Raw genomic sequence first — 27,388 nt, 5'->3', positions numbered from 1 at the left:
TCATTTATTTCACCCAAGGAGTTATGATAAATACATATGAAATAGAATATTAAACAATAAGTTTCAATCAAACATTATAGCCAAATGTAATACAATTTATGAAATGTTGATCTTATTCTTTCATTTTACCTAAATGCACTCTGTATACAAATATCAACTGATTTTGATGCATCTACTCCATAACAATGAGAAAGAAGTGTTCCTATAGCATGTTGAGTATTTCCCAAAAAAGTTTTTGAAACTGGGTACACAACCAATATTTTCCTAAAAAATTATGCTGATAAGAGATGCAGTTAAATAAACTAAATTTAAAAATAAAACCTTTATTAATAAAATATATATATATTTTAATAATTACATTATTTTATGAAAAACAATTTACAACCAGAGATGTTTACAATGTTTGAATGTTTAAAAATGCTTTTAACAGTTCAGTAAAAAAACAGAATAGATGACTAGACAATATTGCTAAAACCTTTTTTCGACGATTCACTGCAAAATATAATAAACATAACAATACATTTTATAACATAACAAATTCCTATATAATGAAATATTTACAAATTAATTTATACAAAATATTTATTTTATTTGTTGGCTGGAATGTTTCCGATTATTATTTCTATACAATTTAAAAATATATATTTTATTCAAGTTAAAAATAGCTGTATTTAGTTTTAAGAAATTAATATAACTAATTTATTCCTATGTTAGTTGAATTACTTTTAATAGACATTTTTTAAATAAGCCATTATAATATCTGTATTAGCAAAGAATTTTAATTTTTGAAAACATTTTTAATTTTAACATTTACTTTTGTATATGTTATATATGGTACTTTATACCAATAATTGTGTAATAATCACTATATAATTGAATAGCTTATTCCAATTATAAATATATATTAAACCAATGAATATCATTTCAGTATCATCAACATTGTGGCCTGCACCTGTATTCAGTCAATCATCAATAATACTAACAAATTCGAATGTTTAACTATGATAAACCTTTCCATTAACATCTGAGGCTTCTACTTTACCATATTTATGAAATTGCATCGATACTTATATATACAATTTGTTTGGAAAGATGACATTGTAATTGTACACTCTTTTAATGACGGTATTTAAAATGTATTAGTAGTGTCTGAGATCTTAGACGATATTATTAAAAAAAAATTAAAGAACAAAAGCCGTATGAGTAGAATGTTTTTTCTTTAATTTAAATGAAATTGTTTTAACAAAATATCAAATATTATGTCGTAAAATTATGAGAATTTAATCAAAATTAGGCAACTCATGAAATCACTTTTATAGTCTCAATTATTATTTTTTAAAATAAAAATTCATGATATATGTGAGTAGTTAAATTAAAATAATATAAGTCATTTAGATTATTTTTTAAATGTATTTACATTTTGTAGTATTTACTAGAAGTTGTTAATTTTTAACTGATTCACTCTTAGGCCAGTCATCTCTCATCCTAGTTATAAAAGAATAATTACTAAAAATAGCTCTAATGTAATATATACTGTAATGTTAATATTCAAGATTATAATACCTTAAAAGTTTTATTTCTTAATTATAAGAAATAAATAAAATAACAATTAGCTAATGTTCAAATAAAGTTATAGTATGTGTTTTTGTCATTATGTTCGTGTAGTTATTTTCAAATAGTTTATTTAATTTATTACACTTATTAAATTGGAAATTGAAATTCTACTACGATTAACGAAAATCATAATTTGTTTTTCCGCAACATGGAAAAAACCATATTATTCAAATACTAAAATGAAAACCGAGAGAAAAATGCAAATTGATCATAAGATTCGGCTTAGTTCAGAAATGGGTAGTGATGTATTAGTTTTCGAGGTCTGTCAGGACTACTCCGAATGATGAGTCCACTTGTGGAATATAATTATATGAAATCTGACGTACGCAGCGCGGTAACGTAAACTCTGAAGTGATTAATAACTAATTCATAGTGCAGCGAAAAATTAAGCTTCTATAAAAAAAAATAACGTTTTAAGAATATGGAATGTAAACGCGGCTACAATAAGTGGAGCCGTAAATCGCTACATAATCGAAATCACACGTCGGCGGTCGGCGGTCGGCGGTCGGCGGTCGGCGGTCGGCGGTCGGCGGGCGCTCAGTCGTAGTGCAGCGTGTTGTCGGCGAGCGAGTGCGCGGCGGGCGCCAGCTTGTCGTCGGCGGGCTCGAGCGCGGCGGCGCGCGCGCGGACGCGGCCGCGCCACTCCACGCGGCAGAAGGCGGCCGTGCCCGCCGACGCCAGCACGGCCAGCACGCCCAGCTGCACCGACAGCGGCGCGCGCGACGAGTAGAAGAAGCACGACGCGGCGGCGAGCGACTGATCACGGATCGATTGGAATCATTAGTTCAGTTAAACTGTACTACATAGTTATGTTTTATATATTTATATTAATAATAAATAAATTTATTATTATTATATTTATATAAACGTGATTTCCGACATCTCGCTGATTTGTTGCTACGTTATATGTATATATATAATGCTTCTATACTGAATAAAGATTTTTGACTTTGACTTTAAGTTTTTCTTTTGTAGAATGAAAGCAGAATCTAGAAAAATTAAATACTGACCTGAGTGAACTTGAACAGAGCGAAGGCGGATGTGCTATTATCCGCGTACTTTCCGCCCAGCATCGAGTAAATCTGAGTATTGTAGCAGGCGTCCCCAAATCCTAGGAGGAAGCTGCAGAACATGGCCAAGTAGGGGGAGGGTGTGATGTATGAGGTGTCCATGGTGTCGCCGAAGGGCGCTGCGTTCGGCAGATTGATGAAGATCAGGAAGAAGCTGGTCATATGGATGAGGTAGCCCATAATGACCACAGGATCCCGACCCCATCTCGTTGTTTTGTTACCGAGGATACCGAAAAGAGCTCCACCTAGAATTAAAAGAATTTATAAGCGTTTTTGTTAAAAAATATACAAATATTTAATATTAGCGTCTTTCCTGAAAAATCTAACATTATAAAAATTTAAAATAAAAAAAAAAATGCAACAAGTATTTTATCACGTATCCTTTACTTTACTTTAAAAAATAAACAATCATTCGAAGTACATAAATAATATAAAAATCTAATCAAATAGACTTTTGTATCGACAAGCATTTACCAGGTAAACAAAGATTATATAAAATAGTATCTACTTTAGATAACAATGCGTTTTCTACTAAATAGATAACATTTAAGTACCTCTCCGATACATAACACGAACTAAGGACGAATATCTTCTTGACGTAAATAATGACATCGAAATAACATTATTACAATGACAACACTCGACTAGTGTTAAAAAATGACGCTAGGAGGTCACGCAATGTGTGCGATAAAGGAAAATAGCAATGCGGGTTTGAACAAAATGTATTCAACAATTGTCGAAACTATTTCTAAATCTTATTTTTGTCAAACTGACTGAATTTTATTCTAACCGAAAGTGTAAAGATGAAAAAAATGATAACGTCAATGCGCGGGCGAACATACAATTCAATAAAAGAAATATGACTATTTCTATCTTTATATTTATATAATAGCATTGGGAATATTATTATATGATGTGTAAAGCTTTCGAACGACAAAAAAGGCGAAACTAGCGAAAGGCTAAATTCAAATGTTTATTCATTTATATTTTGAGACAAAATCACAAAAAAGCAATTTATATAAATACAAAAATATTTGATGTCTGTTTGGGATTTATAGACCAATTATCAGGAAATTCGCCACGTATACGAATTTTTCATGAAGAAGTTTTTTATACCCTACTTCGTTGTAACTGGCACGTAGATGGTGCTGCAGCATATCAACTTTTATACCGTCCAATCGATCAGCATGAAAAATGAATACAATGATGATGAAAGAAAAATGAAAAAATGATACATACATAAGCAGGAAAAGTCTGTTATATCTGTATTACTCTCGACCTCCGTCTTCCCCACCGACTAATGACACTTCAAGTTAACCTTCAAATCAAGAGGAAACTTCTATTTTAGACTGTATCATCACTTTCATCAAGTGTGATAAGAGTCCTGAGTTTACATTAAAAAAAACTATATACTATACAAACAAACGCACCACGATTTGCTCCATACATTTACCTAAAAAAATATCTACGTTTTGCAGTTTTTTTACTTATAGTATATGTCTGATCGATGTACTTACCAAGAACTTCTCCCATACCGATGAACACTCCAGAGAGGCCTACAAGTTGTTTCGCATTTTCGCCCATTGCAAGAGTGAATCCAATACTGGGACTGTACACTCCACTGAAGAATGATAATTCTACACCTGTAAATATTTAACACATCTACATTAGTGTTTTTGTAGAAAAAACTATTTTTTATAAACCGAATTATTATTTCATAGTCTTTTGATTCTATTTTAATTTTTTTTTTGATGATTAAAATCAATCCTTTTCCAAATTAATCATAATCATTATTTCAATTTAATGAGCTGTTTACAATAGTGTCAAATTTTATTACTTAAAAAACTATTGTCTTGCATATTTAAAAACAGTTTTTTTCATATGTTTTTTTTTAAAACAATTTTTGATAAAGGTTTTTAAATATGGAAGGCAAGCAGTACAAGCAATATGTGTAAATTAATCCTTGATCTCATCAGGATAACGGGTAATGTCCTTTACATTACCTTGGGTATAGAATTCTTGCTAAATATTGCTATGTTATTAAACCTAATATGTTAGGATATCTAGTAATATAATGCCCTGGAACTTATATCACGGTCCGAATGAAACCATGAGACCCCTCTTAACTTTGATCCTACCTCTCTAAATAAGTATCAAATTAAAATAACTGTGACTCCAGGACAACTAATATAAGTAAATATACATAATGTTAAAATAATAACCTGTATAAACAAAAGCAGCACTCAGCAGTATCATGTCGCTGGTGCAGAACAGCCTGAGCGCTCCTCGGAACGCCTCCATTGGACCTTCGGAATCTGATACAGCCATCTCGCTCTAGATAACAAAAATATCTGATAATAGATAAAGAATTCAAAGTCTACTCTTACGGATACTGGATACGGATGATGGATCTCAAGCAAATACCAAAAGTTTTGGCTTATTTACATTTTAGACATTTATTGGGAGATTTTAAAGTAACTAAATTATGATATATGTAAGTAAAAATACACAAATCGCAAGTTTTCGAGTTTTAGAAATTAAAATATCATTATGATTGCACGTGAGCGTTAAATTTTCAATTGACGTCAATATGTCGATTTTTAAGAGTAAGTATGCTCTAGTAGATAACTTAGATCGACACGAAAAGAACTGGATTTTTAAACACTTATTATTTATTTAATCATAAAGCAATTTCTTCCATTACGCAGTATGTCAAGAACTGTTGCTCTGTAAAGTCAAATTTACGATCGCCCGAACCGCAAATGTTTCCAGTAAATACATAAGCATCCAGATTCCCTTGACCGAACCGTAAAAAGCCTTTATAATGAGCATCGCAGATATGTTTATTATGAGTGTAGTTTGTTTTTTATAGTTTGACCCTTGGCTTGAAATTTTGGAGTCTTAACTTAAAAACCCGAGATGGCGTAGTGGATAGAACATATGAATCTTAACCGACGATCGTGGGTTCAAAACCGGGCAAGCACCACTGAATTTTCATGTGCTTAATTTGTGTTTATAATTCATCTCGTTGACGATGAAGGAAAACATTGTGGGGAAACCTGCATGAGTCTAATTTCACTAAAAATTCTGACACATGTGTATTCTACCAATCCGCATTGGAGCAGTGTGGTGGTATAAACTTTAAACCTTCTCCTCAATATAAGAGAGGAGGTCTTAGCCCAGCTGTAGAATATTAACAGGCTGTTACTTACTCAACTTGTACGAACTATATCAGCAAAACAAAATTATGTGGTTATTTTAAAAATATGATATAAAAGGATTTCTCCTTTGCATTCCTTGATCTTTTCGAAAACATATATATGTGATAAATAATCGATAAAACAACGTTATGTATCCGTGTCAGGGTCAGGTTTATCTGCTCCGCAGAAAACGAGATCCGATCGTGAATTACATTTATTCCTAATATTAATGTGACAATATAAGGTCAATTTTATATTCTTGTTATGCAAAAAAAAATATTAAAAAAAAAATCTAATCGAAAATATTACAATGGAGACTCCATACATTTTTATAACATAATTAATTTTAGAAATGGAATGAGGCGAATTATCAGACATCACGATTAATTAAGTAAATTTTACGAACTGTGTAATTCAATTGCGTTTCGACGCTTCGCTGTTATTATCACGTCACATAAGAAAATAATTTTCTAAGTTACTAACAAGGCGTTCATTCATATCTCTTTAAATCATTAATGGTTGGAGCTGAAATTGACCAGTGATTCGAATGTGTTCTAGAAAACTTTGGTAAATTTTGAAAAGATAACAGAAAGATTGCAACGTGTTGAAATAAATTATCGACCCAACTTTGTTGGTAGGGCTTTGTGTACTGGTGGTAGGGCTTTGTGCAAACTCGTCTGGGTAGGTACCACCCACTCATCAGATATTCCACCGCAAAACAGCAGTACTTGATATTGTTGTGTTCCGGTTTAAAGGATGAGTGAGCCAGTGTAATTACAGGCACAAGGGACATAAAATCTTAATTCCCAAGATTGGTAGCGCATTGGCTATGTAAGTGATGGTAGACATTTCTTACAATGCCAATGTCTAAGGGCGTTGGTGACCACTTATCATCAGGTGTGCCATATGCGCGTCCGCATTCCTATTCTATAAAAAAAACAATCAGTAGTAATAAATATAGGTACTTATATTTCATAATCATACTAAAAAAAAGGAATCATTTCAAATGGAAAGATGGCAACACCGCAAAGCTTTTATATAGTAATACTAACAACGTGAAATGTCAAAACAGTAATATAAATAAGCGACCTTTACATCATCAATGGTCGGTGCTCGTCTGGTCGGCCTCAACAGCAGTATGAAGACGATGCCCACGGCGCACACCGCGGTCAGCGCGCCGAACACCACATTACGAGTCTCGAGGTCTATGTGTGTCTTGCCTTGGAACTTTATAAAGACGAACAGGTTGCCGAAGAATAAGCTGCAATCATATATATACATATATGGATTTATTATAAACATTTTGTAATTAATATATATAATATCCTGAGACATTTTTCACACACGGCCATCTGATCCCAAATTAAGCTTGTATAAAGCTTGTGTTATGGAAACCAAACCACTGATATACTACATATACTTTTCTTTTGTAAATACATACTTATATAGATAATTACACCCAGACTCAGGACAAACAGACATGTTCATGCACACAAATGTCTGTCCTGGGTGGGAATCGAACCCACAACCTTCGGCGTGAAAGGCAAGTATCTACCAACCACGCCAACCGGCTCGTCAATGATTAATATGGTCTTAAACATTTACCGGGGAAATATGTATTATTCATTTTGTAAACCATTTCTTCAGGTAGCTGAGATTTATTAAACTTTTAATTGCTTTCCGATAAAAAGACACGACGAAGAATAATTTAAATAACTCCGTTATTAGCCTTAGTATAGATAACTTTGAAGGCGAATCTAATATTCTAAATAATATTTCAAATGTATTTTTATTTTAATGTTATAGGTCAGGCCACCTGAGTTAAGTGGTCACCACCGCCCATAGATATTGGTGATGTAAGAAAAATTAACCATTCTTCACATCGCTAATGCGCTGCCAACGATGGGAACGAAGATTTTATGTCCCTTGTGCCTGTAGTTGCACTGGCTCACTCATCCTTCAAACCAAACCAACCAACGCAACAATACCAAGTACAGTGAGTGAGTGTTTTGCGGTAGAATATCTGATGAGTGGGTGGTACCTACCCAGACGGGCTTACCCAAAGCATTACCACCAAGTACATATGATAAGGTTACAGATATGCACATATCAATTGTATATTCAAGATATCATCTAAGTTGAAACAGCGTTTGAACATCCTATTAAGTATTAGTATACTGCCATGACGTTAATACTAGCAATATTTCTATAAATTACAACAATTGCACATGAGTAAGTTGTTAATAAATTGCAATAACTTATTATAATATATAATATATTTGCTAAGAATCTCTTTGTCTTATACTTGTGGAAATTCCCTATTTACGAAATGCGCATAATATTGACGAGCCGGTTGGCGCGGTTGGTAGATACTTGCCTTTCACGCCGAAGGTTGTGGGTTCGATTCCCACCCGGGACAGACATTTGTGTGCATGAACATGTCTGTTTGTCCTGAGTCTGGGTGTAATTATCTATATAAGTATGTATTTACAAAAGAAAAGTAATATATGTAGTATATCAGTTGTCTGGTTTCCATAGTACAAGCTTTGTACAAGCTTAATTTGGGATCAGATGTCCGTGTGTGAAAAATGTCCCAGGATATTATTATTATTATTATTATTATTTAAGAATATATGAAAATATCCACGACAAAGGTAAGAAAAGATAGCGTAACTATTTATTGTATAGTCTATTTTTTGTTTATAAGAAATTCGTCGATTTTTTTTATTTGCATATCGGGGACTGTAGCCGTATATTATGATGATCTAAGTTTAATTTTATATTAAGTACTAAAAAAAAAAATACAATTTTCAATGTTCACTTACTTATATATCTTTCATATATTTAGAATGATTTACATAGGACATGTTAAATGTAAATGTATGTAAGGACATTTTACCTGCATTGTAACATCGCCCAGAAGATTCCAGAATTTCTAGATATAGTCTCAGAATCACTGTTGAGCGTTAGGTAGTTCCCTTGTCCCGTCCATATCGCCGCCGCTCCAGCGCCTATCAGCACGCTCGCCACGTACAGAAGCCATGTGCGCGGGAACAGGAATGTTACTATGAAGAATCTGAAATTAAAACGTAAATTAATACAAGTGACTACTTTTTTTTTTTTTTTTTTTATAGAATACGAAGGTGGACGAGCATATGGGCCACCTGATGGTAAGTGGTCACCAAACGCCCTTAGACATTGGCATTGTAAGAAATGTCAACCATCGCTTATAGCCAATGCGCCACCAACCTTGGGAACTAAGATTTTATGTCCCTTGTGCCTGTAATTACACTGGCTCACTCACCCTTCAAACCGGAACACAACAATATCAAGTATTGCTGTTTTGCGGTAGAATATCTGATGAGTGGGTGGTACCTACCCAGACGAGCTAATACATGCTATATGCACATGCTAATGTATATAGAATATGGTAAAACAATGTACATCGTAGACAAATCACGCGACGTTAAATATGGTTGGTATATAGTATTTTAATTAACTAAGTGTATGCTCAGTGTTCGAACTGTTTACTCGCTTACTATCAATTAGCCAATTTGTTCGACAATCTCCATAAAGAGGTTTATTAGAGGTTTATCATTATTACATTTTACTGTGATTATATTTATGATTAAATATATATTATTTAGAGCCAGGAATACATTAGAGAAATACAAGGAAATATTTCGCAACTGAAATAATAAATCATAAAAAATGTTACATGCAATTTTTATAATTCCATACAAGGTTAAACGCAATTTTCATTAATGTTTCCTACAATCGTAAATAGATAATTAAATGAAAATAATAATTGAAATAAATATAATTTAATCACGACCTTATCTATTAAAAAAAAATAGCTTGTTATATTACAAATCCATACAATCCGCATTGTGCGCCGTTTTAACTTTTAGTTATGATAGCAAATGTTACGCAATAGGAACGATTTATTTCATTCGAGTTAAGCAGATAACAAAATTATTGAAATAAACATTATTTAAATCCATTGCTCATCCAACAGAACAATTATCTAATTACGTTGATACTAATATTAGAAAGGCCTAGGCCTAGGCCTAGTGGTTAGAACGCGTGAATCTTAACCGATGATCGTGGGTTCAAGCCCGGGCAAGCACCACTGAATTTTCATGTGCTTAATTCGTGTTTATAATTCATCTCGTGATTGACGGTGAAGGAAAACATCGTGAGGAAACCTGCATGTGTCTAATTTCATTGAAATTCTGCCACATTTGTATTCTACCAACCCGCATTGGAGCAGCGTGGTGGAATAAGCTCCAAACCCTCTCCTCAAAAGGGAGAGGAGGCCTTAGCCCAGCAGTGGGACATTAACAGGCTGTTACTGTAATATTATAAAAATTCATGTATTGATGATGTATTGATTATCGTTTTTTTTCACATGAATCTGAACTACATTTACGATATTAATTGAACAGGCAATATTGTCAGAAAGAAATCTTCAGACTGGCTTATTTTTTTGGTCCACTCTTGTAAGGCGAAAGTTAAAAATGTAATTTATCTATTTTATGTAAAATAATTATAATGTATATTTGATAATAAAACTAAAACCGATTTGGAAATATAATCTGGTTGAATTGGTTTAAGCAATTCTTTCATCCTAATAGTGTGCTAGAAGTCTTTAAGCTTGCTTATGTTAATTAAATCTCTCGCTCGCAAGCATTCCTTTACAGTTTTGTTTTTTTTTTGATCTTTTAAATTTGCAACTTAGATTTCATAGACAATTTTTTATCTACAAAGAAAACAGAAGTTGTTATACAGATGCCTATAGGTACACAGGTTTGTATATATATATTTGTACGTACCTATTAAAGATGTATAGTTCAATATAGCATATGAATAAAATAATAGCTTTTACTTATAGTAAGCAAATAATGAGTTATAATTTAAATTTAAATCCTTTATAAAAAAAAGTTAAAAATAAAAGGTGGGTACGTAGTACGTTACATATGAATTTAATTATTAGTTGTTGACAAAATACTTCCTACTCTTCTGCCAACTTTGGCGAATTTTGAAAGTTTGGCATATAACAATAAACTATTGCGAATAATAAATCGAAAACATACTTAATATTTGAAGAAATCAGAATCGATCGAAACTCATTATCTTGCATACCACACTTGCCGGGTTCAATGTTTTTGCCTGAAAACTGTTTCCGTACAAGTAATTTTATAAACAAGGTCACACACTCGTACAGATCGTATGTACAGTAAAGGCGTTCATCGTGACGTAGACGAATAACAAAATGGGCGGGTCAACTCACCGGCCTTGGCTGGATTCTAGTGAAGGTACTAACTAGATCGAATAACTACAATTTCCATACATTCCATTTATTGCTTTGACCTATTGCCGCAAATAATGGATAACAATTCTTTCTAAATTTGTAAGATCAGCAAAAAAAAATTCAAACGAGCCTCTACAATTCTTCAGTTTGAAGGGCCGGTTGGCGTGGTTGGTAGGAACTTACTTTAACTTTTTTTACTTGCCTTTCACGCCAAAGGTTGTGGGTTCGATTCCCACCCAGCACAGATATTTGTGTGCATGAACATGTCTGCTTATCCTGAGTCTGGGTGTAATTATCTATAAAGTATGTATTTACAAAAGAAAAGTATTATATGTAATATATCAGTTGTCTGGTTTCCATAGTACAAGCTCTGCTTAGTTTGGGATCAGATGGCCGTGTTTGAATAATGTCTCAAGATATTATTATTTGTTAGCTTTTTGTTGATGTGCAATTATATCATATATAACAGACGTGGTGTTTTATTTTAAGGTTTTTATTAATCGGTACCTTAAGTATCTCCACTATTTGATATGGACTAATATTACACGATACACAATATCAAGCTATCAATTGAATATATATTTACAGACAATATTTTCTTTATTTAATTATTTAATACAATGCAAGTATTTACTAAGTATATCCTTTTTGAAATAATATAATATTGTTAATATTTATTATCAGTGTTACGTCATTAAAAACTATTCATCTTAAAAGCCTTTAAATGAGAAAATAGATTAAATACCAAGATATAGCGTTGCTCTCATTAATAACATGCTTAATGAATATATATCGAGATTAAAATAAAGTGTACAGCAGGAAAAAAGTAGACAAAACACATCGGAAAGTAGCAAAGGTCGTTAAACATTAGTCGTTAAAAAAAAAACGACATTCAATATGTTTAAAATGCAAGCAGCGATGTCAGAATAACGGATCCCGTATCGCCCGTGATGTGTGCTGACTTATCAATCTGTTGGATTTGTTTTTTTTTTCTACCATAAACTCGCATAGATTATATTAAAAAAATGGGTATTTTAAACATTCTACACGTTGTGCATAGATATGTATATACTCTTACGGTTTTACCTATGAGCTTTATAAAAGACTGAGACGACTAATTAGTGAAACACTGATATTATAGATTAGACATTCGAAAGAAGAAGACACAGCATTAACGGCCGTACATAAAGCAATGTGCCTTTAAACCAGGCAGTTTCTGTAAATAACATTTCATTAAGGTTTACATTCAAACATCGAAAGGTGATTGACACAAAAGCTCACATTAGACATTTTTTTTTTCATTAGCATTTTGCACTCTTCTATGATTACATAATATTAAGATAAGAAATTATAACGAATTTTAAGTTACGTTGTCAGGAGAAATTACTGCAAGCTACGCGGCACCATAACGAATGGCTCTAACGAACACACACATGCATACAAAATGGTTCTCGATTATTTAAACAAATTTGAATCTTATTCACTTGAATTTAGTGTGGATACTTCAGTAAATAGTTAGGTAGTTAAAATGATTATATGATAAATTCAACGAAACTACCGATTGCATGTGGTGTTATGGATCTAAGTATAACAATACACTTTCCAAAATTCAAATTTAAATTAAAAAAAAAATATTAGATGTTTATTAGTAGACAATAAACATCTAATATTTTTTAAAAACACGATACATAAAAAAGACAAGGTAACGATAAATAATTAAAAAATGAAGGTATCGTGTGAAATTTTTAATAATCTCTGTGGTGACTTTGAAAATGTCGAATAAACATATAAGGTAAATGATAAGAAAAATGCAATTTAATTACTCTTTGATGAAGTACAACCGTATTGCGATAAAGGAAAAACTTCATAGCGTTTATAATCCAAGATAGTCCAAGTAGATCAGTAAACCTACGCCTGCTATAGAAGTTAGAATATTACACAATGTAGCCGTTATTAGAGCGTAGGTACTCGACTACTTGAATAAATTTATATCACGCAATTAATAACATACAAATAAACAAACTAAAGTAACAACCCTTAATTGTCTTACTGTAACATAAGGATCTATTTATAAGGTAAATAATTAAGACATACCCACGTTAATGCTATTCTGTAATAGCAAAATCGAAACAGATAGTTTTCATTTGATTAAAGAAAGACAGTTAATATACAGTTGAAATAAAAACAGTCTTATCCGCAAACGATTTTTGCGTTGTTTACTTTATAATTAATTTATCACAATGTATGACATTGGCACGTATATGAATGAAGTTTTGGTCAATGTTCCGCTATGGTTCTAAGACTAGATTACGAAGGTCAACTGGCCGATTCTCACAACACAACCAGAAAAATGCCAATCGAGTTCAAAAACATTATGTTCAACTTTTCAAGTTAATGTTAGTAGGCATACAATTTGGTACCTGCCAAACTTGTTATAGAGTAAATAATAATTATTTGTAATAAATTAAAGAACACCAAAAAAGTCAAATAAGAACTTGTGCCAATTAAATAGTTACAAAGTAAGATCTATCAATAACAACTAATAGACCAATCGTTCGAGTTTAGAAAATATTTAATGTTCTTTTTTGTATAATTTTTTTTATTATTATATTATTTGCATAATTATGCCAAATACTAAATACGTGTTGTCATCAAGTCACGCGTTTTTAATTACACATATTTTGATGACTCGTTCGAGTGACTTATGGCAAACATTTGCGTCGTCCGTCTATAATAATTATTTCGCTCGCAGTAAGGAGATATTTTAAGTTGTTTATGGGTTCAGTCTATACATTGATGACGTATTTGTAATATTTGCGAAGTCAAGTACCACTTATAAATTAAAATTATCTTTTATAATAAATTGTACATTGTTCTTCATTGCATTTAATTCTAAGATAAAATGGACAAGAATACGTACAAATAGGTTAGTGCTCCGATAAGCATGGCGCCTCTCGGCCCCGTGATGCTTATGATAGATGGAGCCATCCAGTTGCAAATAGCCAGCGTTGCGTAGATAATGGCGAGCGAGGTGTACCCATCGCCGGTGAAGCCTGGGTCATCCTGTGTTATACTGTCCAATATGGTTTTCTGGGAACAAACAGATAAATTAATGATATTTCGGAACTATTACATACAACATAATATTACAATTATACTTATACAAAATTATTTACTAAGATTTATAATTTATACAGCGTTAAAAAGGTCGTAGTAGTGTAGTCATTGATTCCTGATACAAAGTAATCCGAGAACAGAGAGCCGAGTTGATCCAGTATGTTGAAAACGTGGATTAACTGAAAAACAAAAATATTTAATATGAAGAGCAAATAAGAACAAGCCTCACTGAGTTTTCATGTACTTAGTTTGTGTTTTAAATTCATCTCCAATTTGGCGCTGAACACAAAAATCGTACAGCAATCAGCATGTGTCACATATAATTCTTCAAGTCGTATACATGTAGTGAAATAAGGTCTAAGCTCTCTCATTAAGAGGAGAGAAGAACGTTGCCCGGCATTCAATCATTTACGAGCTGTTATTTACATATTAAACTTGCTTAACTAATATATTATTTGACCCTAAAATATTGCGATGTCGAGAGGTCTTCGTTCAAAAGAATTCGTTATCGTATATTAAAACAACATTAAATAAGATAAACTAAGTTTTGCCTTGATGACAACTTAAGAAAAAAAAAAAATCCTGAAGACAGACAAATATTCGTTCGGTACGAATTGTACGAAGAATATAATTTTCACAAATCAAAAATGATGATAGTAGCAGCGGTGACAATTTCATGTAGTCTGATTAATAATTATGCCAAGATTACGGACGTAATTGGCATTAGGTATCAGTGTTGGGTTACTTGTTTGAATCCAGAACAAGGTACTCAAGTAAGCAAGGCCATTATTTATATTTAAACCTACACAAATTTGAAATACAAAATCGATAAAGTTGCAACATAGTTACAGTTCATAAGTGCCATCCATTTCGAAACAATGATGCAACACCTTAAGGATATACCCATATCGGAGTTGGATAAGCCAAAAACAGTAATAAACAGGCATTAATATCGCAATATATTGATTTAAGACAAGGCGAGGTTATACCGCTTGTGTAGTTGCGATAAAATTTATGTAACGACTAACGACATATATTTTATTTCGAAAAGTCAACTTAGCGTATTCAGTGTATTGTCAATTCCGAAATTGACGTTCAAGTTATAAATACACCATTTCAGAGGTCTGCATAACAATTTTTCTTTATATTAAAGTGGATTTCAAACGAGCTTAAACATGTAAACTCTTTGTCTAACTGTCTGTGTGTAACTTGTCTAAGGCCTTTTCTTATTTTGACGAAATGGTTAGGAACTTATTCTACCACGCTGCTCCAATACGGATTGGTGGATTTGGCAGATTTTCATCAAACACGTGCACTATTTGCAACGTCGCTACTTTATTGGTTTTAATAAGCATATTATATATGGTAGTTATTGTCATCGTATCTTTTTAAGTGGTTTCTATTGTCAAGCAAAATATTTAAATATTATTACACTAATACTCATATTACTTTCTCCTCAAAAAGAGGAGAGGTGGCCTTTAGCCCAGCAGTGGGACATTCACAGGCTGTTACGGTACTCATATTACATAAATCATCAAATGAAAATGTTGTTACATCTATTTGACGCATAACGTTTACTCACACATATACAAAGTTCGCGTCGTAAGAGAATGTTATGCACTAACATTAGAGCTAAATATTTAAGAAAAAACCATTAAATGACCAATTAATAATATGTAATAGGTATGTTATAAATATTAATACGCCTTTAAAATACCAAAACCTCTATATTACAACAAATCGTTAGGTAAAATCGTTTATTCTTAAATAGATGTAATTATTTCTACATAATTGATTTTCTCGAACTTATTACGCATATTAAGTTACAAACAGGAATCAGGACTCAATATAAAGTTTTTTCATAATGTTTTAAAATATTTAATTGAAGAAAACAAATAAAATATATTAATATATTGAGACTTAAAGTCCCATTAAAAAAGCGAGTTATTATTAAAAAAAAAAACATTTCTACAAAATTAGAAGAATTAAATGCAAATTTAAATTGAGTACATCTTAGATGAAAATGAGACGTCGGAAGCATAAAATTGCAATGGATCAATTTTATCAATTTTAAACACCCCAATGTCACAAGTCAAAAGCATTAGCAAATTTATATATTATCGAAGAATATCATATTTGACTGATAATAATGTCAACATTACATGACATGTTATTGAAAATATACCCTTGAAATTTCGTATCACACCAATAAATCGGCCTGACCTAAATTGTGTGATCCTTGAGTTGATCGACTATAGACGAGCAAAGATAATATCATCAGTTGTGGATAATGGCAATATTTTGAAATTAATTACGTTAAATGAACGTTACACAATAGCATTAATATGAATACATAGTACCACAAGAAGTACCTACTAAAAATAATATAAAGATTCGTTATAAACCTTAAAATAAGTTACCTACCGAATTAGAAAACTATCGCCTCGAGTTGCAAACAAATTAAAACAACTTTTAAAGTTGAGTGCAATTAATTATGCTTGAAATATTCTACTCTTATTAATAATTAATTATTTAAGGGTATAATTTTATCAAATAGATTGAAACTTTTCTGTTTATTTAGAAACCAACCTTTTTAATATAATGGATTGCAGTCATAATGAATTTTATTTTATTATATTCTACCAAAACATTTTATTTCTTTGTGTACATTCAAAATATCTGGTATACATAACACTCATCGCTGACTAGTATAAACTATACTTAGTAATTGAAAAAAAAAATAAGACATAACAGTTACGCCAGTAAAAAAGTGTTACACAAGCGACCATCGCGATTTCGGACAATGATCTTAAATTCTCAATTCGAATTACATAATTTAAAAAAAAAAACATGATCACGTCAATAACTTGTTAGTACGACCGGGGAAGATATTATTGCAGTAATAAATTATGCTTTCTCGACCTACATTAAGTAAAAAATAATTCCGATTGACAGGCCGTAAACAGGATATCTTATAGGGTCAACTAATAAAGTTGAACAAAAACATACGAGCTATATATCTCTATAACAAATATTATGCGTTTGCCTAAACTCTTCGAAAATAACTCAATCTTTCGTACTTTGTTAGAATACTATATTAAATTAAAAAAACAGTAAATAATGCTTTAAGCGTAAACTACAGAATAATATAAATAGATTTTAATTGATATATACTTTATATATGTAGATAAATAAGTTACGCAATCGGGGTTACCGAACGATATGAATTTCCTGGACATAAATCACGAGACTGTTGAAGAGCGCTTTATTATTTTAGTTTAGAAACAAACAAAATAGTTTATTATTTGCAACGAAACTAGAAAACACATCTATATACTCGCATAATTTTTATTAATTTATTTTATTTTTATTATTTAATAATTACTATTAAACCTGTAATTGCCTCAGTGCTGGGCTGAGGGCCTCCTCTCCCTTTTGAATAGAAGGTTTGTGGCTTATTCCACCACGCTGCTCCAGAGGTAGGTGGAAGTACATGTGGCAGAATTTCAGTAAAATTACAGGCATGTCGGTTTCCTCACAATGATTTCTTTCACCGCCGAGCACGCGAATTATAAAAACAAATACCGTATTTGTTTTACAACGCGATCTAATCACTGGGCCATCTCGGCTCTAAATTACTATTATCATCAATTCATAAATGTAAATATAAATATTGTTAAGGTTTCGCTGTATAGATCAATATTAAAATCGGTCCTGTGGGTAAACATTGCAAGTTGCAAGAGACGAAATGATCCTACGGTTTATGCTAGATGCTAATTTATCATGTTTGTGTAAAATAAAAATAATTGTGCATATACTGTTTTTAAAAGTTAAATAATAATTCACATGTTAAGTTAAATACATTTTACATGTTATTTGATTTCGAATATACCATTTATCAGATGGCCTAGTGGTTAGAACGCGTGAATCTTAACTGACGATCGTGGGTTCAAACCCGGGCAAGCACCACTGAATTTTCATGTGCTTAATTTGTGATTATAATTCATCTCGTGCTTGACGGTGAAGGAAAACATCGTGAGGAAACCTGCATGTGTCTAATTTCATTGAAATTATGCCACATGTGTATTCTACCAACCCGCATTGGAGCAGCGTGGTGGAATAAGCTCCAAACCTTCTCCTCAAAAAGGGAGAGGAGGCCTTAGCCCAGCAGTGGGACATAACTAGCTTACTAAATTTGCACCTAGCTGAAAAAGTATTGTTGAACATATTTTTCTTGCACAAAGAAGAAACAAGACATAATTTAATATTGATTTTGGCTTTATTTCTTTTCCTGGAATAGTTTCTTAGTTATGTAAGATTTGCTATTTTTTATTTGGATCAATATCAACAAGTTATCGCGGAGTCTGATCTGATCTGAGCGTCATCCGAGTCTTATGTCGGTTATGATAAATGAAGTTTTCCTTAAGGATACCGATACAAAGTGATTTCAAAATGCTGTAGTAATCGGTTCCTTAACAATAGTATTTACTTAATATTAGTTCATAGCTATAGTAAAAAATAAGAAAATGATTTATTGTTCCGTAGAATGAAAATATTAGGTGTAAAATTTTTACATGTAATTTTTATCAAAAAAATTATGTATCATCAAACAAAACTATAAGATAAAATTCTTTTTTATAAACCAAAAAAAAAGGTCCTATAATTTATCCCAGTAGATCCTAATTTAAATAATCTTGTTTAATTAATAAAAACTATTTGAAATCTCAAGTATGAAGCAATAAGATGAAGAGCTTTTTTATCTTTTTTATTTTATTTTGATACGTAATCTACATATATTTATATATGTATTATGTATACATACATAAGTAATAAAAAAATTCCAGAGACCTGGTTGTTTAATATACTCCGTATATTGTCAGTAGATTTGAAGTAAAGATATCTCGAAAATTAAGAGATTACCCATTAAGTAATAAAAAAAAAACATTAAAATATATGTACACAAAAGTAGCTAGCACACAGCTCTTTGCTGGTATTGGTCTCTAATGTTTTGCAGATCGTTATGTAGTATTTTAGATTTATCTTGGATTAATCACTTTTAATAAATCGTACATACTCATGAAGGAAATATAAAACAAGCTTAACCAATACCGATAGGGTTTTCTGTAGAAAGCCCTATCGCACTTACGTTCGCTCGCTAAATATTCTATCTAATAATTGGATAATTGGCAGTTTGATCTGCAATTAAGCCAGTGGCATAAAGGAACAAGATCCTAGATCCCGTGGTAAGCCGTAAATATTTTATTACTCAATCACACAGACGCGCGTACGCATATTCGCGAGTAAATGTCAATTCGTGGCCTTTATGGAATGTTCACCTTTTTGTATAATGTACACTTGGGAATCCTTTTATCTATCACAATACCATACCTATTATGATTAATTTATAAGAGGAAAAATATTGAAACTGAAATATGTTATACATATATATTTTAGTAAATATTGATGAGTAGCAAGCTTGAGCCCTATATATAGGGCAAACTTATATTTTTTTATAAATTTTGAGTTACGTTTGTTTCACTTTCACGTTTGATATACTCAACTCGATAATACTTATTATAGATAATTCTTCGCGTTCGAATATATTTCAATCTAAGCTGATCTAAGCCAATGGAAGCATTATAAATAATTTAATATAGTAAAATGATAAAATCTCATAAGCCTACTTCTAAGTAAACTTATTTACAAATTATTTACACATTAAAAATAAATTCTATACTTTTATTATATGATATTATATCAAACTTATAATATTTATAAAGGTAAATTTACTTGGTGGTGGGGCTTTGGAAGCCAATCTGGGTAAGTAACACAAACTCATCATGTATACTACCACCAAACAGCAAGACTAGTACAATGATATATGTATTATTGTGTTCTGGTTTGATGGGTTAGTGTGCCAGAGTAACTACAAGTTCCCAAGGTTTGTGATTGATATTTACAATATAAGGGATGATTAATGTCTTACAGTGCCAATGTATGGGCAGTAGAGTCCGCTTTTCATCACATGACCCATGTGAGTTTGCTTGTCTTTTTTAAATAATAATAAATTAACATTAAAATATAAGCCAGTAGATTAAAAACTAAGAGTATTATCATCATTGTTATTTGCTACCGATTATTTATTTTTTTTTGGGATAAAAACAATACAACTACTACATTTATATGTATAACAATATAATCATATTTAAATGTATTTTTTTTTTATTTTCCTAATTTAAATATCAATGAAAAGAAAATATAATAAGTGCTATTAACATTAAAATTTGATATATCTGAGAACACATAATTTATGGATTAAGGCATACTTAATGCAATGCAATAATAATTTAATAAAAAAATATTATTTGAGAACAACAAAACAAATCATATTTTTTATATATATATTAGAAAATCTTTAGGATTTTTATAGTTCTAAATTTGAAATTATATTTCAAGGGAAATAAAAATATTATAACACAATACTGGTAGAATAGCAATGACTAAAATGTTTCATTAGCTTCAATCTCCATCAACTAGTTGTGAAGGCTGAGTGTGAAAGTAATACATTTTCATTGCTATAATGCAATTGTTTTCATTATATATTTTGTATAATTATTGCTTATAGTCAATCACACAAGAAATCGCAATAAATAAATTTCTTTTTTGTGGATGAATGCATATTTTTACCGATATAATATAAAACATCAATTATTTTACTGTTTACAAATACAAAATGTTACAGTAACTTATTTTTAAATATTTTTAACAAAATAATATTGATTTCACATTTTCCTAAGAGAACACTTACCTCAATATTTCCCATAGTTTGGAAAGCAGTAAACACGAACATAAATCCGAAACCAAGCAGAATAACATTTAAAAATTTACGCTCCATGATTATTTCTTATAATAAAAGGGCAAAAATTAAACTTATGTACAATTTAAAAAATAAAACTAACTCTTGATTCAAATGCACATCTAGTACTATTTTTTTACTATACTTGTTAATAAACGATCGCACTATATCGGTAAGAGTTTGCTTTTGTAGTGTTAATAACAAATTCTACGACCATTCTCCAAATATTCAAACTCCCACCACTGTTTGTAATCGTCGTGAAACTCTTTGCAACCGCAACTCTTTAATTAACTAATTTTAGTTCTTATGTTGTTACAAATAATAACCATATTACAAAGACAAAGAAAATTAATAACGCAATTGAATGACGTAAGTTAAGAGTGGCAAGTAAATAAATAAATATGTCAATGTCAAAAATGATAAAATTGTCAACTGACATTAATGACATAATTGTCTATGGTTATCATAGCGATTCTAGGGACCGCATGGAAGTAATCTGTGTACGCTAGGGACATTGCTAATATGTACCCCGTGCTGATACAATTAAATAAAAATGGAGTCCAGTGGGTAGCTGGGCTAACCGTAATATGAAAAACGTAGTGATTACGTACATTACATGTATATGACAGGGCCATTGCATTGCGCAAATTTGTACAGGCCCTATTTACGTGGTCTTGTCTTTGATGGCAGGTGCTGGTCGATCAACAGAATAGTAAGTATCGGTTTTTGGGCGAACACTTGAAAGCGTATTGGCGTTATTCCTTTCGTAGTTTCACGTCAACAACCAACAGAAGTTTATATTAAGTATTTGAATAATTGTTTTTTTGTTGTATTAGGTGGGCAGACTGCCAAATGGACCACCTGTTGTTGACTGGTCAGCACTGGCCATACACATTGGTGATGTAAAAAGAAAAGAATTTCACAAGAAAGGGTTTGGGCTATCTTCGGAGGAATCGCCGAAAAGTGTCTCCCGGTAACACCGGCCACCGTGTAGCGTCACCTATGAATTTCACATTAATTTATGAATGTGCTTATTTCAAAAACATATTTAAATTAAATTTGGAATAATAAAACTTTGGTTAGAGATAAAAATCATAATAACAATTGATAATTATTATCTATTGTAAGCTTGGATATGCGTTTTTTAGTCTCTCATAATAAAATTTTTAGCTTTAAAATTGAGAAAATTCCTATTTAAGATTTTTTTTTATTAATACGTGATGTGAATGTGTAATAAGTGTATTAACACTTAAAAGTAATATTATTTTGCTACTTCGTCAAACATTTTTTAACTAGAAATATTTTTAAATCATTGCTACAAAATTACACTGGCAATTATGTTTACAATTTATCTGGGATTACCCGTGTCCCTCAACTAGTGTTGTTCTTTTGTATAAAATCGATACTATTTATGCATATGGAAAAAGCAATTCTATGCTATTGGTAGAAACTAAAAAGACGATATAATATACGTAACAGGTTCTAATATGTATACTAATTCCGCTTGGTAGTAGAACTTCTGTTCTATTCAAGTTAAAAGTGTTCTGTGCTTCTCTCTCTATGTGCATAGTAGGTACTTATTACGTTACTACTTCAGATTATAAACCTTTTGTTTTACAATCTGAGTTTATTACCTACTAAAACTGTAGTAGATAAGAGTCACAGCGTTCTGTACATATTTGATACGAGTACATGAATTATCTATAATATATACATTGTGATTGTGTCGTGATTAAGTTGATTCCCCATAATCAATACCAAACTCAATAATATTTCAGCAACTGAGCATCAAGTGTGTTGACGTATCAACTATTATATAGGTACTTTTTTTTGTTTTACGATGTAGAAGGTCGCAATCACGGATATCGAGTCTCAATTAAAAATAGTAAGTTTTAATAAAACTAAAACTTACTATTTTTTAGTTTTAATTAAGATCAAAATAAAAACCAATCTGTATTTTACTATTAAAATTGTAGTACATTAATTTTAATATGATTTAAGTGTTTGTTAAGTGATTATTGTATTTACAGAATCATTCTGCCATCTAGTTGGTGTCATTAATTATTAAAATGGCGAAAGCAAAAGTGAACAAAAAGTGAGTACTCAAAGAGTAAACTGAATTTGTTAATAAGTATACATTTAAGTCATTATTATGATTATATTTATTGTCTTTACATAATCGTAATGCATTCAACTTCTATTGTAATATTATAGTTTTTCTTTAAAATATTAATTAACCAATTAATTTGTAGGATGGGTGCTGTATCAGTTGAGCTACCTGAGTGTCCGGTTTGCATGGATGTCATGTCAGCACCCATATTTCAATGCCAATCTGGTCACAGTATCTGCAACTCCTGCACTAGGATCCTACTGCCACCAATTTGTCCAATCTGCCGTCAAGCAATGACTCAAATGAGAAACTGGCAGTTGGAGGAATTAATTTCTAAGGTTTTTATTATGACATTACAAAGTATTAAGAGTAATGATATCATTTAACATATTGTATTTCTACCTAGAAAAGTGACCGATGAGATAGTCAGCTCCTATTTAAAATCATTTGACTTAGACTTAAAATGTGATTTGATTAAATGCAAGCCCAAACCAGTTTACAGTACTGTTTACTATTGCAATAACAAAATTGTGTTGAAAGGGAGTAATTAGGAATTATTTTATGAATAAAACATTGTAGTTACACTATACTTTACTTACAATTTATTCTTAATGATATCATGAATATACTTATTATGAATCATTATTATAAATTTCATAATAAAGTTGAGATAGTTTTACCTATAATAAGTTTTGAATACACAACAAATTTGCAAATTTTAGGCTACTGTACCCTGTCCTAATAGATCATCTGGCTGTGTGTTTACCATGGTCGCTATGAACATGGAAGATCATCTCAAGGAGTGTATATTCCGTGAAATGGCTTGTCCCATTGGGATAGTTTTTGGACGATGCTCTTGGTCAGGTAAATAATAATATTTCTCTTATAACTGATTAACATATTATTGCCTTTACATTTGAATGGTATTGTTATCTTATGACATTATTTTATAAATTGGTTATTAGACAAACAAATTCTAAAAATGTATGTACATTGTCTAGTAATGCATTACATTGCTTACAGGAAAGTTAAAAGATATTTTGGACCATTTTAAGGAGCGTCATTCTAACAATTGTTATTTGAATACTGATTCTGAAATTAACATAAATAATGTCTCAATTTCTGTTGATGAAAGATACATGTATCTGATGCCTCTAGGCAAATTTTTGTTTATCTTAACCTTTAAGATTGATACTTGTCAAAAAATGGCATATTGGGCTGTGCAGCATATCGGAAGCAAGAAAGCTGCCCAGCAGTATGTCTATGGAGTACACATTATGAGCAAGCAAGATGATAAACGGCAAGTAGTATTCTTAGATAAATGCTTTAATGATGCATTTGATGTGAATGAAGTATTCCGCCAAGCAAGATGTGGTGTTATGCCACTAACAATGCTTTCTCATTTTATAAAGGATGGAAAATTATCATTCAGTTTTATTGTTCAAAGAAGTCAACCAAACTTTAAAAACAAAGGGAAGGGACATGTTACAGAAAATAACCCAAAAAATAAAGGACCAAAGGTTCCTGGGCCTCAAAGTGCCAGTAATCAGTCAAGAGGTAAAAGTCCGGGACCAATGCACTATCATCAACAAAAAGGCACAAAAGGTGGTCCTCATGTTTTTAAAAATAATAAACAGTAGAATGTTAATAAAGCAAGAAATATAAACAATTACTTTGAATATCTATAATATTAATATTATTCTTACTTCATAAATCTAATTAGGAAATTTAACTTAATAAGACCCAAAGTTATTAATAATATTTCATTCAATTTATGCAAAGATAATAAATAAAATTCCTGTTATAACTTTATATACCTAATACATAAATATATACAATAAATACATTATTTACTAAAAGTAAGAGATTGCTTAGCAAGTGAATGTTTAAGTATGACATGTTATGAATAATATTTTTACATATTAGCGGTTGTTTCTTTTCTTTCTTTTCTTATTTTCTAAAACTTGTTTCGCAATTTAAGGAAAATATGCTACATCTTATGGTTTCAAATTTGTAGCTAGCTTAAACATTTGTGATATCTTAATTCTTTGTTATGTGGTAACTATAACTTGTATTTTCAAACGTTTTGTCTACAAAATTAATTAAAACTAATAAATTATTAATTTATTTTATTTATCATAATTAATACCTATCATACATTTTTCTAAAATGTATACGTGACGAATAATTGACAATATATTGATCTGAAAAGATAATCGACAAAAATAATTATATGAACAATATATTAATTAACTGTATTATTATCGCTATTTACGTATTATTTATGACAGATGTAAACGGCATAATCAAACGGTCGTAGACAGAGAAACTAATAGACGCAATGACGACTTCCTTCTCACTTACACAAGAAAGAGAACGAAAATTACGTTACAAATGGGTTAGACAGAGATAGAATTATCAAATTTTTTGTCCCTTATTGCGTAACCAGGTTTGGTGCTACTTAAGTAGCGAAACAAACTTGACAGTTGCTGCGTTCATTGTGTTTTTTGTTCAATTTTCGCTTACTTATGTGTTAGAAAACGATTCTAATCCAGTGAAAAGGCCGAGAAACAATCCTTATATCATATCGAAGGTTATACAATGGTGCATTGTCGTAATATTTCATGTTAAAGTGATAGCAAGAAGAAAATTGCCAGCGTGTGTTTTTACGCGTAAGTACGACGATTTTTTCCCTAAATATAGTTTCTCAGTGATGTTTATTTATGCCATAGCATGACAGAATCTTATATTGCATTAAAATCCTAAAGATAATAGGATTTTCCATTTTATTTATTTTTTTTTAAATTAATTTTATTAAAATTAATTTTTATTTTATTATTATTAGTTTAACAAACTAATAATAATAAAACAAAAATGAGATAACTAGTAATAATAAAATAAACATGAGAGAAGGGGAAATTTAAATTAAAGACTTAGGATTTATTAACTCTGACAAAGACTTACTAAAATTCGCGATTGATTCCGTAAATAAATGGATACTGGAAAATTTAGAATTATATTCCTTACAAACTGTATGTTGAAGGAGTTTCGCGTATAATTAGTTTTTAAAAAGTACGGGTAGGTATGGTGAATCTATATAATCCCTAAATAATTTAAAAAAAAAGATTGATCTCTCAGCGTTCACGATCACGATCAACTAGTGCGGTAATTGGAATAATTTCATTTGTTGCACGACATTTAAAATTAAGGCATCTTATAAATTTCCGTTGAATTTTTTCTAACATCTCAATGTATAAATTGTATTGTGGATTCCAAATTATAGATCCATATTCCAAAATTGATCGTACCAATGCTTTATACAAAAGAACGAATTGAGTCAAACTTAAAATATTTGCTAACTCTCAATACAAAACCTAGCATGCGGTAGGTTTTAGATGTTATCTGGATTAAATGCCACTTATACGTAAGCTTACAATCCAGATTATTTCCCAGATCCCTCAACTCGGCCACCCGATTTAAGGGATTGATATCAAGGTGATAATTGTAAGTAATTGGATTTAATTTTCGTGAGAAAGTAATAATTACTTTTAGATACGTTTAAACTAAGTAAGTTATTTTTACAATATATACAGAGCCGATCGAGATCTTCCTGTAATAATAAACAGTCAAGTGGAGACGTGACTGTTCTAAAAATTTTCATTTCGCGTGCATATAAAAGCAAAGAAGAATGTTATATTATATCATTAATGAACAGATTAAACAGCAACGGGCCGAGATGAGAACCCTGGGGAACACCTGAAGTTATAGGTACAAACGATGAAAAAAACCTTTTATCGTGACAGTTTCACTACGTTTGCGAAGATAAGAAGACAGCCAGCGTAGAAGATCGCCGTGTATACCGAGACCTTCATTTTTGTTTATTAATAGCGTATGGGACATCTTATCAAAGGCTTTAGAGTAATCTGTATACACGACATGTACAACGATGTACAAATTCGCAAAGATTTGTTTCTGTCGATTTTTTTATTAACAAAGCCATGCTGCTATCTCATTAGAACAGGTCTTAGTAAGGGGAAAACTTTATCATATATATTTTTTTCGAATAATTTTGCGATTGCAGACAATTTGGAAATGGGTCTATTCTTT

The 27,388-nt window shown here is 31.1% G+C and overlaps 2 protein-coding genes across 6 annotated transcripts; one reads left to right on the top strand and one right to left on the bottom strand.

Annotated features, from left to right (window-relative positions):
- Window positions 1-144: 144 nt before the first annotated feature.
- On the bottom strand, window positions 145-21,478 carry LOC126770806 (UNC93-like protein MFSD11). Of its 2 annotated transcripts, none has more exons than XM_050490377.1 (8): window positions 21,124-21,478; window positions 14,119-14,288; window positions 8,784-8,960; window positions 6,980-7,145; window positions 4,907-5,018; window positions 4,202-4,327; window positions 2,625-2,929; window positions 145-2,370 (listed from the first exon to the last, which is right to left on the bottom strand). In XM_050490377.1, exons 1-8 carry the CDS (start codon window positions 21,208-21,210, stop codon window positions 2,152-2,154), a joined length of 1,362 nt encoding a protein of 453 aa, XP_050346334.1. In that variant the 5' UTR covers window positions 21,211-21,478; the 3' UTR covers window positions 145-2,151. The 2 variants fall into 2 exon arrangements, with proteins under 2 accessions (XP_050346334.1, XP_050346333.1); XM_050490376.1 differs by having other exon boundaries at window positions 146-2,370; window positions 6,974-7,145; window positions 21,124-21,476.
- Window positions 21,479-22,561: 1,083 nt separating this feature from the next.
- Window positions 22,562-25,400, top strand: LOC126770822 (E3 ubiquitin-protein ligase SIAH1-like). 4 transcript variants are annotated; one of them, XM_050490410.1, is made up of 5 exons: window positions 22,562-22,740; window positions 23,202-23,266; window positions 23,424-23,619; window positions 24,004-24,145; window positions 24,305-25,400. In XM_050490410.1, exons 2-5 carry the CDS (start codon window positions 23,241-23,243, stop codon window positions 24,919-24,921), a joined length of 981 nt encoding a protein of 326 aa, XP_050346367.1. In that variant the 5' UTR covers window positions 22,562-22,740; window positions 23,202-23,240; the 3' UTR covers window positions 24,922-25,400. The 4 variants fall into 4 exon arrangements, with proteins under 4 accessions (XP_050346367.1, XP_050346368.1, XP_050346365.1 ...); XM_050490411.1 differs by having other exon boundaries at window positions 22,562-22,744; XM_050490408.1 differs by lacking the exon at window positions 22,562-22,740 and adding an exon at window positions 22,766-22,991.
- Window positions 25,401-27,388: the final 1,988 nt, after the last annotated feature.

This window comes from Nymphalis io, chromosome 9 (genome assembly GCF_905147045.1).
Source record: "Nymphalis io chromosome 9, ilAglIoxx1.1, whole genome shotgun sequence".
NCBI classification, from domain to species: domain Eukaryota; kingdom Metazoa; phylum Arthropoda; class Insecta; order Lepidoptera; family Nymphalidae; genus Nymphalis; species Nymphalis io.
This window is presented reverse-complemented; position numbering and strand designations above follow the sequence as displayed.

Bases quoted from the DNA above. Each gene is read 5' to 3' on its own strand.
- LOC126770806 (XM_050490376.1), bottom strand. From the start codon at position 21,210: ATGGAGCGTAAATTTTTAAATGTTATTCTGCTTGGTTTCGGATTTATG. The intron at 7,146-8,783 runs GTAAAATGTCCT...ATATGATTGCAG, and splicing joins TGGGCGATGTTACAATGCAG to CTTATTCTTCGGCAACCTGT. The intron at 2,371-2,624 runs GTCAGTATTTAA...ATCCGTGATCAG, and splicing joins CTCTGTTCAAGTTCACTCAG to TCGCTCGCCGCCGCGTCGTG.
- LOC126770822 (XM_050490410.1), top strand. From the start codon at position 23,241: ATGGCGAAAGCAAAAGTGAACAAAAA. The intron at 23,620-24,003 runs GTTTTTATTATG...TGCAAATTTTAG, and splicing joins TGGAGGAATTAATTTCTAAG to GCTACTGTACCCTGTCCTAA. The intron at 24,146-24,304 runs GTAAATAATAAT...CATTGCTTACAG, and splicing joins TGGACGATGCTCTTGGTCAG to GAAAGTTAAAAGATATTTTG.